The sequence below is a fragment of the Erythranthe guttata genome, chromosome 10 (genome assembly GCF_056151865.1).
Source record: "Erythranthe guttata isolate IM_541 chromosome 10, IM_541, whole genome shotgun sequence".
NCBI lineage: Eukaryota > Viridiplantae > Streptophyta > Magnoliopsida > Lamiales > Phrymaceae > Erythranthe > Erythranthe guttata.
This window is the reverse complement of record NC_142542.1, coordinates 3954565-3967237: the sequence shown is the minus strand read 5'-3', so window position 1 is coordinate 3967237 and position 12673 is coordinate 3954565. Positions and strand designations below refer to the sequence as shown.

The window sequence follows — 12673 nt, the reverse complement described above, 5'->3', positions numbered from 1 at the left end:
GTAAACAACAAATAACATGCTTAGAAAAAAGTATACAATTACAAAACATAAAGACAAAAAACCAAAATATTAGGGTGAGAACTGTGATTTTGTGTGATTATAACAAAATGTATGGAAAAAGAATGAGATGAATGAGTTGGAGTTAAAGGTATTTATACTTAATTTTTACATTCTAAATAAGTAAATATTTTTTTTAAGGAAAACATATATTTTGTGTATTAATGAGGTAAACAAAATCATGGAATTAAGGTATTGATTTTATTTACTCCTAAAATCATGGACCGATTATTTAGTCCTAAATTCCTTAATAAAGTCAAACAAATCAACATTGATTAAAAATGAATCATGAAATTTAAATTTAATCGATTTTGTAACTTATATATATATATATATATATATATATATATATATATATATATATATATATATATATATATATATATATATATATATATATATATATATATATATATATATATATATATATATATATATATATTAAAATCACCTCAAAAATCTTTTAGTATATAAAAAGTATTATAATAGTGTCTACGATAAAAATATTTTTTTGACTAATATTTTGGGCCCAAATTGATGCATATTTGTACCATCACACCACAACTTATAGTTCCTGTAATAAAAAATAAAAATAATAATATATTGAAATTGATATATTAATTTTAATTCAAATTCTTAAACATCTAATTCTAAAAATATAATATATTTTAAGGAATTGATACTAAAATAATATTTAAAAATCGAAAATATATACATGATATAAAAAAATTCGAAATTACATAGTATAAAAAAATTGAATATTCATATATTAAAAATTGAGATTTCTGAATTTCAAAAAAAAAATATAGGTGGACAATAGATAATATTTATCGAATTTATAAATGTATGAAATATTATATATACGTGGTAATTGTTTAAATGTATAATTTATTAATATATTCATTTGAATTATTAATTAAAATTATAAAACATTATGTATATATATTACTGTCAAATTTTTTTTTATGTAAGTATATATATATATATATATTAGTTTTTATATATATTAAATTTATATATTCAAATGAAAATTTATGAAATATATATTAATTTATTAATATATTCATTTTATACAGATATCCCAAATTTTTTTTAATGAATGGATATTCGAATATTCCAAAATATTGAAAAAAAACAACCATATTCCTTTATTTTAATATTTTAATATTAAAAAAAATCTGAAAATTATTTGAATATTCGTTAAAAATTGAGTATCATAATTTTTTCAATAAATATATTTTGAAATACTGGAAATGTAAATAAGATTTTTTTTTTTTATTTCGAATTTATAAAATATTAACTTTGGAAATAATATATACACACGTGGTAATTGTTTAAATGAGTGTATAAATGTTAAATATGAAATAACTTAAATACATACCTAAGTAAAATTGACAACTCACCAATTGAAGAATCCACCTTATCAACTGAACTCCAACTAAGCAATTTTGATAAATGACATCATAATTTGCCACATGTCAATCATTGAGGGCATAGATCCTCTTTTTATATTATATATAGATAATTACTTCTAAAGCTCGAGTCGAAATCGAGCTCACCGAAATTCATGAGAATTCGAGCTCGAGTCAGAAAATTTCAATTCATCGAGCTCGAGTACAAGTATTGTAGCTCTAGCTTAAACCTTCCAAAATAGGAGAGTTGAGCTCGATGAATTCGTCCACACGCTTTTCCAATTCTATATAAACCCAAGCATCCCTCCTTCCAAATTACAATTCATACTTGTGTTCATCAAACTTATTCTCAAACAAATTCTTCAAATTCTTTCGCTTTTTTCAACTCAAGGTAGATAAATTTTCTTCTACTTCTCCGATTCAGTGGTTTATCTGATTGTATTGTTTGCAATTTGTTTTGATTAGGGTTAGGTTATCCGTTTTTTATTGACAACTTCGTCTTTTGTGGAATTTTGTTTGTTCTTTTGTGGATATATATCAGTAATAAGATAATACCATAGTTTAAGAAATCAATCTGAGAATTGAGATCGTTCTGTTTTCTGAATTTATTAATCGAATTGTTCTTTTCTTTATCCAATTGCTGATGTGCTTATTTGTTGTTGTTTTATTTTCCGAATTCCAGATGCAGATATTTGTAAAAACTCTTACCGGTAAGACGATCACTCTCGAGGTCGAGAGCTCAGATACAATCGACAACGTCAAGTCTAAAATTCAAGACAAGGAAGGAATTCCTCCAGATCAGCAGAGGCTAATCTTTGCTGGCAAACAGCTCGAAGACGGACGGACCCTAGCGGATTACAATATTCAGAAAGAATCTACACTTCACCTTGTCCTGAGGCTTCGTGGTGGGATGCAGATTTTCGTTAAGACGTTGTCCGGAGAGACAACGTCCGGAAAGACGATTACTTTGGAAGTTGGAAGTTCAGACACTATCGACAATGTTAAGGCGAAAATCCAGGACAAAGAAGGAATCCCACCAGACCAGCAGAGATTGATCTTTGCCGGGAAGCAACTCGAAGATGGTAAAACACTTGCAGACTACAACATCCGAAAGGAGTCGACCCTCCATATTGTGCTGCGTTTGAGGAGCCGCATGCAAATCTTTGTCAAGACATTGACCAGAACAATTATCACTTTAGAAAGTTGAGAGTTGTGACACTATCGACAATGTTAAGGCGAAAATCCAAGACAAAGAAGGAATCCCACTCCACCAGCAGAGATTGATCTTTGCCGGTAAGCAGCTCGAAGACGGACGTACGCTTGCCGATTATAATATCCAGAAGGAGTCCACCCTCCACCTTGTGCTTCGTCTTCGTGGTGGTCGTTTCATTTGAACTTGCCTTGTGAAAGCGTGATTTTGTGGATTTTCTTGTTAATTACGTTTCTTTCATGATGTTTACATTTTATTTTTTCCTTTGTTTTGATATGTATAAATATAAATAAACTATAATGTATAATATAATTTTCTTGCTTAAATTATTGTGTTTATACTAGATCGTTTGCTTAATTTTTCAAGTAATAAAACTAATTAAATAAGAGAGTTAATATAGCGATTGCATATGATCTCTCCACCGTTGATTTCAAACAAAAAGTCAAATCACACCTAATCAAACCTAAAAGTCAAACCACTTCGGATTGAATTGTCATCACTAGCAACGGTATGATGTTCCTAATAAATATTCACTATTGATGGGATTTGATCATTTCGGATTTATAAAGAAATAATTTTAGAGTTTTTCATCTTCATGAATCAAAGGGGCAATGTGCTAACAACCACCCTTCAAATCTAATTTTCTTTAATACCAAAACAATCGTATTATTCCATTTTGCTTAAAGTCCGTCGGGCAACTTAGAATGAAAATAGAGATTTCAGATCGAAAATATATTATTCTTCTTCACCTCATCCATCATCAAAACCACCTCCAAAAAATGCCGTTAATGCCTATTTAATTTTCAGTGTAAGCTGTATATCTCCAATGTTTAAGCTCTTCAACTGCGTTATCTATTTATAAGTTTTTTGCTATTTATTTTCAGTCTAAGTTATCCAACTAAGTTGTACAATAGACTAATAGCAAATCTAAAATACCCGAACAGACGGTTAGCTATTCAAAATATGATGGAGTTTTAACCATTTTTTTCCATGAGTCAATTCAATAATGTTAAAGATATGATGAATGTCAAATATAATTTGTAGTTATTTTCGAAAGTGCTTTTAAACCATAAAAAACTACTTCATGTATGCTTTTTAGATTATAGTTTAAAACAACTTATTTTAGTAAAGCAAAAGCAAAAGTTCATTTTGCTAACTTTCAAAAACTAATTATGAACTAAAAAGAAAAACTCATAATTTACTTTCAAAAACTTTTGCAAAAAAAAATACCTAATGTTGGAGCTAGAATTTAAGCTATGGGGTATTTTTGATGTAATTCATATAGATTCGGAGATATTTGATGATTTTAAGATGCGAGGTGTTAAATGTCCTTTTAATTTTATTGACGGTTTCCGACTTTAGATGTGATTACTGATTTTGACTGTTGTTTTAGTTGGAATTTAACAAAACACAAAACACAAAATTTGTAAGATATTTGAGTTGAGTTTCTAATACAACTTGAATCAATTAGGTTTAATGTCGAGTGAAAGAGTTATACATGCTTGAGTTACAAAGCTGGAAAAACTCAAAAAACCAAAATTGCAGCTAATGTTCATTCTTTCCTGCATAACTCTCTTACACGGCATCAAATCCGACCGATTTAAGTTGAATTAAAAAGTTGGTTCAAATAATTACAAAACTTTGTGTTTATTGTGAAATTCAGATTAAAAAATAGTTAAAAATTACATTTTAAATCCAAACGGTACCAATAAAAGAAAATGATATTTAATATTTTAATTTTCGAGTACATATAATTATATAATATTTTAGGGGGTAACGTACATATTAACAATTGATTGAATATTTTAGGGAGTAAAAGTCAAATTAAGAGAAACTTCTAAATAAAGCAACGGCCGAGACGAAGCATCTAGAACATCGGAGAGGGTTCTTTGGTCCTAAGGAAACCCAAACTCCAAATCACACGCTTTTACGCTAACTCACGAGGGCCATTAATTAATTAATTCGTCCACGCGCTTTTAATAACAAAAATTCCATTATTATCCGGCTTTTCCAGCTCTATATAAACCCACTGATCCCCCCTTTCTCACAGCAATTCATACTTTTTGTTCGTCAAACTAATCTCAAAACAAATTCTTCGCTTTTCTCCTACCTCCCCCCGCCTTCAAGGTAAATTACTTTTTTCTTCTGCTTCTTCGATTCGGTTGTTTATCTATGGTGTATAGCTTTCGCTTCGATTTTTGTTAGAGCGCATGTTTTTGATCTGTTGAATTTGATTAGGGTTAGGGTTGGGTTTTATGTATTTATTTAGCTTCGGTTCGTGGTGGAATTTTGTGGTTTTTGATGGTGACGTTTCTTATTGATTATCGCAATTTGATTAGGGTTGGGTTCTATGTAAATTATTTAGCTTCGATTCGTGGTGGAATTTTCTGGTTTTTTAGGGTGACGATTTTTATTGATTATCACCTGTTCTTTTGCATCCCTGAATTAGAATCTGGTGGTAGCTACTGAGAAGAAATTGGATTTTTTATTTACTAATTTAATGTTGATGATACACTGGTCTGATTAATTGGTCTATAAACTAATGTCATAGTATTGTGAAGGACAAAAAAAAATTCAGAATCTAGTCTAATGTGTTCAATTGAATGTTAGTTACGTTTCGGAATTTAGTGGGATTAGCTGATAATTTGTAGATCGAAAAGATAATCCATTCAATATGTAAGGAAGATGTTAAAGCACTTTGAAAGAAAGATAATAGATGTATTGTTTTAGTATATTGTCCTTGCAGTTATTACTAGCTATTACCTCTTTTTTCTTGATCCTACTGCATATTGAATTTCAGTTTGTATCTAGTGTTGTACTTATGTTTTCTTTTCGGAATTCCAGATGCAGATCTTTGTAAAGACTCTTACCGGCAAGACGATCACTCTCGAGGTCGAGAGTTCAGATACAATCGACAACGTCAAGGCTAAAATTCAAGATAAGGAAGGTATTCCCCCAGACCAGCAGAGGCTAATCTTTGCTGGTAAACAACTCGAAGATGGTCGCACCCTCGCAGATTACAATATCCAAAAAGAATCTACACTCCACCTTGTACTAAGGCTTCGTGGTGGGATGCAGATTTTTGTGAAAACGCTTACTGGGAAGACCATTACTCTTGAAGTCGAGAGCTCGGATACGATCGATAATGTCAAAGCAAAGATCCAGGACAAGGAAGGCATTCCTCCGGACCAGCAAAGATTGATCTTTGCTGGCAAGCAACTCGAAGATGGTCGAACCCTCGCAGATTACAATATCCAGAAAGAATCTACACTCCACCTTGTCCTAAGGCTTCGTGGTGGAATGCAGATTTTTGTAAAAACCCTCACCGGCAAAACAATCACTTTGGAGGTCGAAAGTTCAGACACAATTGACAACGTCAAAGCCAAGATCCAAGACAAGGAAGGGATCCCTCCAGACCAGCAAAGATTGATCTTCGCCGGAAAGCAACTCGAAGATGGTAGAACACTGGCGGACTACAACATTCAAAAGGAATCGACTCTCCATCTAGTCCTAAGACTTCGTGGTGGAATGCAGATTTTTGTTAAGACTTTGACTGGAAAGACAATTGCTTTGGAAGTCGAGAGTTCGGACACAATCGACAACGTGAAAGCCAAAATCCAAGACAAAGAAGGCATCCCTCCAGACCAGCAAAGATTGATCTTCGCCGGCAAGCAGCTTGAAGATGGTAGAACATTGGCAGATTACAACATTCAAAAGGAATCAACTCTCCATCTTGTGTTGAGGTTGAGGGGCGGCATGCAAATTTTCGTGAAGACATTGACTGGAAAGACGATTACTTTGGAAGTCGAAAGTTCGGACACGATCGACAATGTCAAAGCCAAAATCCAAGACAAAGAAGGGATCCCTCCGGACCAGCAAAGATTGATCTTCGCCGGAAAGCAACTTGAAGATGGTAGAACATTGGCGGATTACAACATTCAAAAGGAATCAACTCTCCATCTTGTGCTGCGACTGAGAGGAGGCATGCAAATCTTCGTCAAGACATTGACCGGAAAGACGATTACTTTGGAAGTCGAAAGTTCGGACACGATCGACAACGTTAAAGCCAAAATCCAAGACAAAGAAGGCATCCCTCCGGACCAGCAAAGACTGATCTTTGCAGGTAAGCAGCTCGAAGATGGCAGAACGCTGGCGGACTACAATATTCAGAAAGAATCAACCCTCCACCTTGTTCTGAGGCTTCGTGGTGGAATGCAAATTTTTGTCAAGACATTGACTGGAAAGACAATCACTTTGGAAGTTGAAAGTTCAGACACAATCGACAATGTTAAGGCGAAAATCCAGGACAAAGAAGGTATCCCTCCAGACCAGCAAAGACTGATATTCGCCGGTAAGCAGCTGGAAGATGGTAGGACGCTTGCCGATTATAACATCCAAAAGGAGTCGACTCTCCATTTGGTGCTGCGATTGAGAGGAGGAATGCAAATCTTCGTAAAGACTTTGACGGGCAAAACGATCACTTTGGAGGTGGAGAGTTCGGATACAATCGACAATGTGAAAGCAAAGATTCAAGATAAGGAAGGGATTCCACCGGACCAGCAAAGGCTCATCTTTGCTGGGAAACAGCTCGAAGACGGACGTACGCTTGCCGATTATAATATCCAGAAGGAGTCAACTCTCCACCTTGTGCTTCGTCTCCGTGGTGGTGGTGGTCACGTTTGATGAATTTCTATTTGAATTTGTTTTTATACTTCAACTTTGTCAGAACAATGTGTTGATTTTTCTTTTTTTAATTACGGGTTTTCCGTAATATGTTTGACATTCTATTTTACGCTATGAGTTGATATATAATAATGCAGTTTTTCTTTCTTAAATAAATGTGTTTTTCAATTACTTTTCGAAGCAATGGGAAATGATTAAATAAAAAAGAGTGCTGAGTCAGCAACTAACAGAACGATAGCGACTGCCATATAATTGGTGGTAATTTAAAATCAGAAAGTCAAATCAAACCTAATATTCTCTCTTCCGCAGCATATATACCGGCTGATCTTGTTCAGATTAGATTTTACTATTTCTTGTTACCGAGTCTTTAGATTTTAAAATTTTTAAATATTTAAAAAACTTAAAAAAATCAAAACCCTCAGTAATTAGTATGTAGTACGACGCCGGTTCAAAGATTTTACGGTTCATCTAAAACTAGATACGCCAATAATTGCCCTACAAATAATAACAGAAAATGAAATTCTTCCTCCCCGCGAAACGGTCGCCACACGTATAAAACACCACCCACCCACACACACAAACAGTACACCACCAAATCTCCTCTCTCCGGCGGATATAAAAAAAAAACATTTCACCGGCGCCACCACTTCTTCCTTATCCTATTCCACTCCGCTATGGTTGTTGCTCCCAACCACCACTCGATTCCCACCGTCCAATCGCCGTCCTCCTTATCGGCCGACGATCTGGAATTGCGGCCGATTAAAACCCACAAATACAGTTCTCTGAGGGACCTCTTGCCCCAGTCACCGGTCAACTCCCCCGCGGCCTTGGCCCGGCCCGATATCCGCATCCGGAACCGTCTCGTCGAGCAGGCTGCGTGCGCCTACCTCCGCCCTGCATCCATCACCCCCGACTTCGACGGCGGCAATTGTTGCCAGCGTTTATGGAATCGCGCCGCCGCGTTCGTTGATTTCGTCTGCGGGTGGATTATTCGGGCCCTCGACGGGACCCTCCGTTTTTTCCGGGTCCGGATCTCCAGAACGCAACGGGTCTAATTTCATAGATTAGTTGAAATTCCTAATAAATTATCATTATTGATTGGTATTTGGGGATTCAGACAGTAATAATTGTACATTTTTTCCCGTTTGATTAATCAAATTCAATAGTGTTTATTCTTTTTTTTTTTTTTTTTTTGAACAAAAATCAGATTCAATGAAGTTTATTTTTTTTGGATCACAGCTAATATTATTCCCTTTTTTTTTTTTTTGTTTTTTTGTTTAGACATGTTTGTCAATTAAACATGTTTGTCACAACTCATTGCCAATCAAACATGTTTGTCAACACATTCTTTTTGATATTCAGATTATTAGTATTTTGTCGCAAATTCTAATATTATCAATATTGTAGCAACAAATATTTTGTAATATCATTCTATTTTTGTTTTAAATTATATAATATTTTAATATTATCGATTCAAGCCATGTGTTTTAACCCTAGTGTATATGTTATTCACTACTCTCCGTCACACTTGATCTCTACAATATTTGTCTAGTATTTGAGATGTACTAAGTTGGACGTCGTCGAAGTGCTAATTCTAGCACCTCACCCGACCCAATTTGCAGGTCCATGATGCGATGCGCGTCGCCAATATGACTAAGATGCGCATTAATAATTTCGACATGATGTAACGTACAATTTCAAGTAGAGAACTTCAACATTTGTTTGTAATAGTGAAAACTCAATAAAAATATTTTATGTGCCCCCTTCACCACACCTTTTCTTTCAGATGTAATGACAAATTTGACACATTCGCAAACTATACGTTTTAAAAAAAAAAATGAAATTGCAAAAAAAAAAAAAAAAAAAAAAAGAATAAATTTGAAACTTGAGTTAGTGAGCACAACAATCTCATGTAATTTACAGACCGTCACACCATTTTCAGCCAACTAATTAGTTATTACCACCGTCTATGAATCGCCTAAGCCTAACCCTAGCAGCGTGCACATCGTGGTCCGCATCCGATTTCTCTCTCAATTTACTGCCAATATTCGAATCAGGAATTAGAACATCCTCCGGTCGAATAAAATGTGTTTGGTTCTGAAGCTCAACTTTAATAGACTCCGATTTGGGTGTGTAGTTGCGATGATGAGTGGTGGCCGGTCCCGCCGGAGGCGACTGCCGCCTCTTGCTGCTCCACCTGAATAGTCCGGAAGGTGCCGGCGGTGCTGACGGAGTAGGAGCTCCACCACCACCGGTGTGCTGATTCACCGGATTCTACAATTAAAAAATTAGCATACAAAGGATTATTGGTTTTCATTTTCTTGAAAATTTGCATTGAAGAAAAAAAAAAAAAAGATTTTTCGACGAAATCGAGGTTTAAGTATTGTTTTATACCTCGGAAGGTGGATGTGTAACCCTAGCAGATTGAGAAGTCACAAATTGTAGAAATTGGAGAACTTTCGTCGAACCAAGCTCCGTGCAATTATGCCAATAATAAATTGCTAAATTCCATGCTCTGTCTCTAAATTCTATCAAACTTCTATCAATATCTGTCTCGTGTCTCGAAACATACGGCCGTAATAAGGTATCGTACACGTATCCTGTTCCCTGTTTTTTTTTTTTTTTTTAAATTTTAATTAATTAAATACAATAAAATAAAAAATAACATGTGAATACAATATACATATGGTGATTCTTGTGTGTTATTACCTGTGTTCTTGGATACCATAAATAGATAAAAAGGGCCAATTTCATCTCTCCATACATAGGCAACCTGTGACCAAATTCAATTAAATTACATTAAATTATACACAAAATAAACCAAGGTTCTTGAAATTATATTAACATACCATGAAATGAAAACATCGCCGATTTTCTCGAGAACTGTTATAACCGCGACGATTATCCTGTAATAAACCACAAATTACCGAACATCAGTTGACAATTTAGATGGATGTGGGGTTTTCGGTCATGATAAAACAATTGATTTATTGTCGGATGATGAATGTGTAATATTTAATATTTCTAATGTTGAATAATACAAGTCAATTACTAACTCTGGATAGCTACAACAACAAAAAAACATACACAAAAATAAGTCATTTTCATATACAAAATATATATGATTCATCAAGGCTAATTCACAAGATTAATTTAATTAATATTAACTTGTTTGACACACAAACGGAGGTAGGTAGTTTAATAATCATTCGTCAAAGACTAATTCAAATGTTTAATTTAAATTAATAACAACTTGTTTTGACAGATATTTCTTAATTTCATGAATCAATTTGATTAGTTGAAATCTTGCTTCGTAAACATGATTAATTAGATGTAAAAATGATTAATTACTTACCAATATTGACACCAAAACCTGAGTTCTGGGATTTCAACTTTGTTCTTCTCTATAGTTTTGAAGCACTGAAATGCAGGGTATGCGTATCCAAGAACCAATCTGCTCAAAAAAAAAAAATTAAATAAATATATTATTTAGTGAAAAATAAATTAAATTATTTATTAAAAATAAAGGTGGATAAAGAAAACCGACAAAAAGAAAAGAAGAAACAGAGAGAGATTCTGTAATTTTAATTTGAAATGATTACAACTTACATTAAACAACTGGTGATGAACTCTCCGATCATCTTAACTAATTAATCCGTATGTCTGAAATTAAAATAAATAAATAATTAATAAATCAAACTAATTAATTAGTTAAGATGATTTACCAGAATCTGGAAAACTGAGAAGGCAAAAATCATTTACTAACAATTTCCCCTGTTTATGAAGAGCACAATCTATGAAGAAATTGCAAAACAGAAATGAATCATAACACACAAACACACACACACACACACACACATACATATATATATATATATATATATATATCAAGCGGTTGAAGATGAAGACAACCGCTTGAATTTGACGGAAATGGAAAAAAAAAGGAAAATTAATAGTTTAAAAATTGTGTGTTACCTTTGAAATTGTGGGCGGCTGAGAAGAAGTAAGAATTAGAGAAACAAAAGAGAATTAAGGGATGAATTTAATTATTTGTGAAAAAGAGAGAGAGAGAAAATGGAAGTTGGTTATGTAGAGAAGGGTGTAATGAACGTGCGTGAGTGTATAAATTGTGTGAGTAATGTTTGTACGTATGTGTAATGTGTGTGTATATATATGTATCTATCTATATATATATATAGAGAGAGAGAGAGAAGTTGAGGGTTGGAAGAGAGAGGAAATGAGGGGATTTCTTGGCACGGACGCCTCCTCGTTTATTTTACACGGAAATCATTTCTATTTTATTTCTTTGCATACTTCCGCTTGAAGGTTTCGCCGTTTGGCAGTTATTGCTTTCTGTTAGGGGTGTTTTCGTCTTTTTCTTAGTCAACTTTATCATATGTAATATCACTCCATACGTATGTTTGTATATATATATATGGTGACTATGTGTAAAGTTACGGTGTAAAACTATGTAATAATATAGATTTTGTAAAACAAAATAAGCTGTGTTTTTGTCCTATTGGCGGATAGTATAGTAAATACTCTCCAAGTTTTAGTTTAAGTATTGTTTAATGTAAATGCATGTAAAATAAAATTAATTACTTTTTCCCAACTTTACCCAACACTTATGATAAATTACGAAAATGAGAAAGATAAGATGAAAATCCACTCAGGAATAACTTAGTTAAATAAGGATTTTTTTTCACAAATCAAGACTAAATAATATATTTTTTTTTAATTAGTTTGCATTTATCTTAAACGATATTTAAAAAGAAGCGACTACAGTATTAATTTAATGAAAACAAAAATAAAAATAAAAAAATAAAAATAAAAAAAGTATTATTTCTAGAAAAAAAAAAGTATTATGTTGGAAAATGGTATGATTACTCGTGTTGAGTTACTAGAAGGTTTTAATCTTAGCATTGAAGCCAATTTTCCATGATTGAGTTGAAGGATGTCTCATTAATTATTTTGTCTCTCAAAAGGGTTAAAGTATTTGCCATTCAAATCTATTTTGGATACACTTTAAATTAACTTCCTAGGTTCATTTGGAGGCATATCTTTTGTTTCACTAATTTATTAATATACACGCGTATTTAAGGTTGAGTATGGGTCGACTTTATCAGTCAATCGACCCACTTTTACTTTATTTTTATTGGCGGGTACTCAATAATTTTAACTGATCCATATATAAAAGGGTAGGTCAATGATTTTCAATTTACTCAGAAGTCGGTTGGCCGATATTACTCAACCAACCGATTTTTTTAATAATAAAAACTAATTATAATTCCTATTTTCTTAAAGTTAAAAT

At 33.1% G+C, this 12673-nt stretch overlaps 3 protein-coding genes and 1 pseudogene across 4 annotated transcripts; 3 read left to right on the top strand and 1 right to left on the bottom strand.

Annotated features, from left to right (window-relative positions):
• The first annotated feature begins 1728 nt into the window (after positions 1-1728).
• LOC148767311 (polyubiquitin 11-like) lies at positions 1729-2918 on the top strand (annotated as a pseudogene). The gene is made up of 2 exons (XR_016034108.1): positions 1729-1860; positions 2152-2918. The product of XR_016034108.1 is annotated as a polyubiquitin 11-like (transcript).
• A 1556-nt stretch (positions 2919-4474) lies between these two features.
• On the top strand, positions 4475-7518 carry LOC105949960 (polyubiquitin). Its single transcript, XM_012973266.2, has 2 exons — positions 4475-4806; positions 5524-7518. Exon 2 carries the CDS (start codon positions 5524-5526, stop codon positions 7360-7362), a length of 1839 nt encoding a protein of 612 aa, XP_012828720.2. The 5' UTR covers positions 4475-4806; the 3' UTR covers positions 7363-7518.
• Positions 7519-8036: 518 nt separating this feature from the next.
• LOC148767310 (uncharacterized) lies at positions 8037-8417 on the top strand. Its single transcript, XM_088823938.1, has one exon. The coding sequence runs from the start codon at positions 8037-8039 to the stop codon at positions 8415-8417; it is 381 nt and encodes a 126-aa protein (XP_088680064.1).
• A 798-nt stretch (positions 8418-9215) lies between these two features.
• On the bottom strand, positions 9216-11641 carry LOC105949930 (putative HVA22-like protein g). The gene is made up of 7 exons (XM_012973237.2): positions 11338-11641; positions 10972-11025; positions 10718-10816; positions 10212-10268; positions 10072-10135; positions 9757-9969; positions 9216-9636 (listed from the first exon to the last, which is right to left on the bottom strand). Exons 2-7 carry the CDS (start codon positions 11001-11003, stop codon positions 9313-9315), a joined length of 789 nt encoding a protein of 262 aa, XP_012828691.1. The 5' UTR covers positions 11004-11025; positions 11338-11641; the 3' UTR covers positions 9216-9312.
• Positions 11642-12673: the final 1032 nt, after the last annotated feature.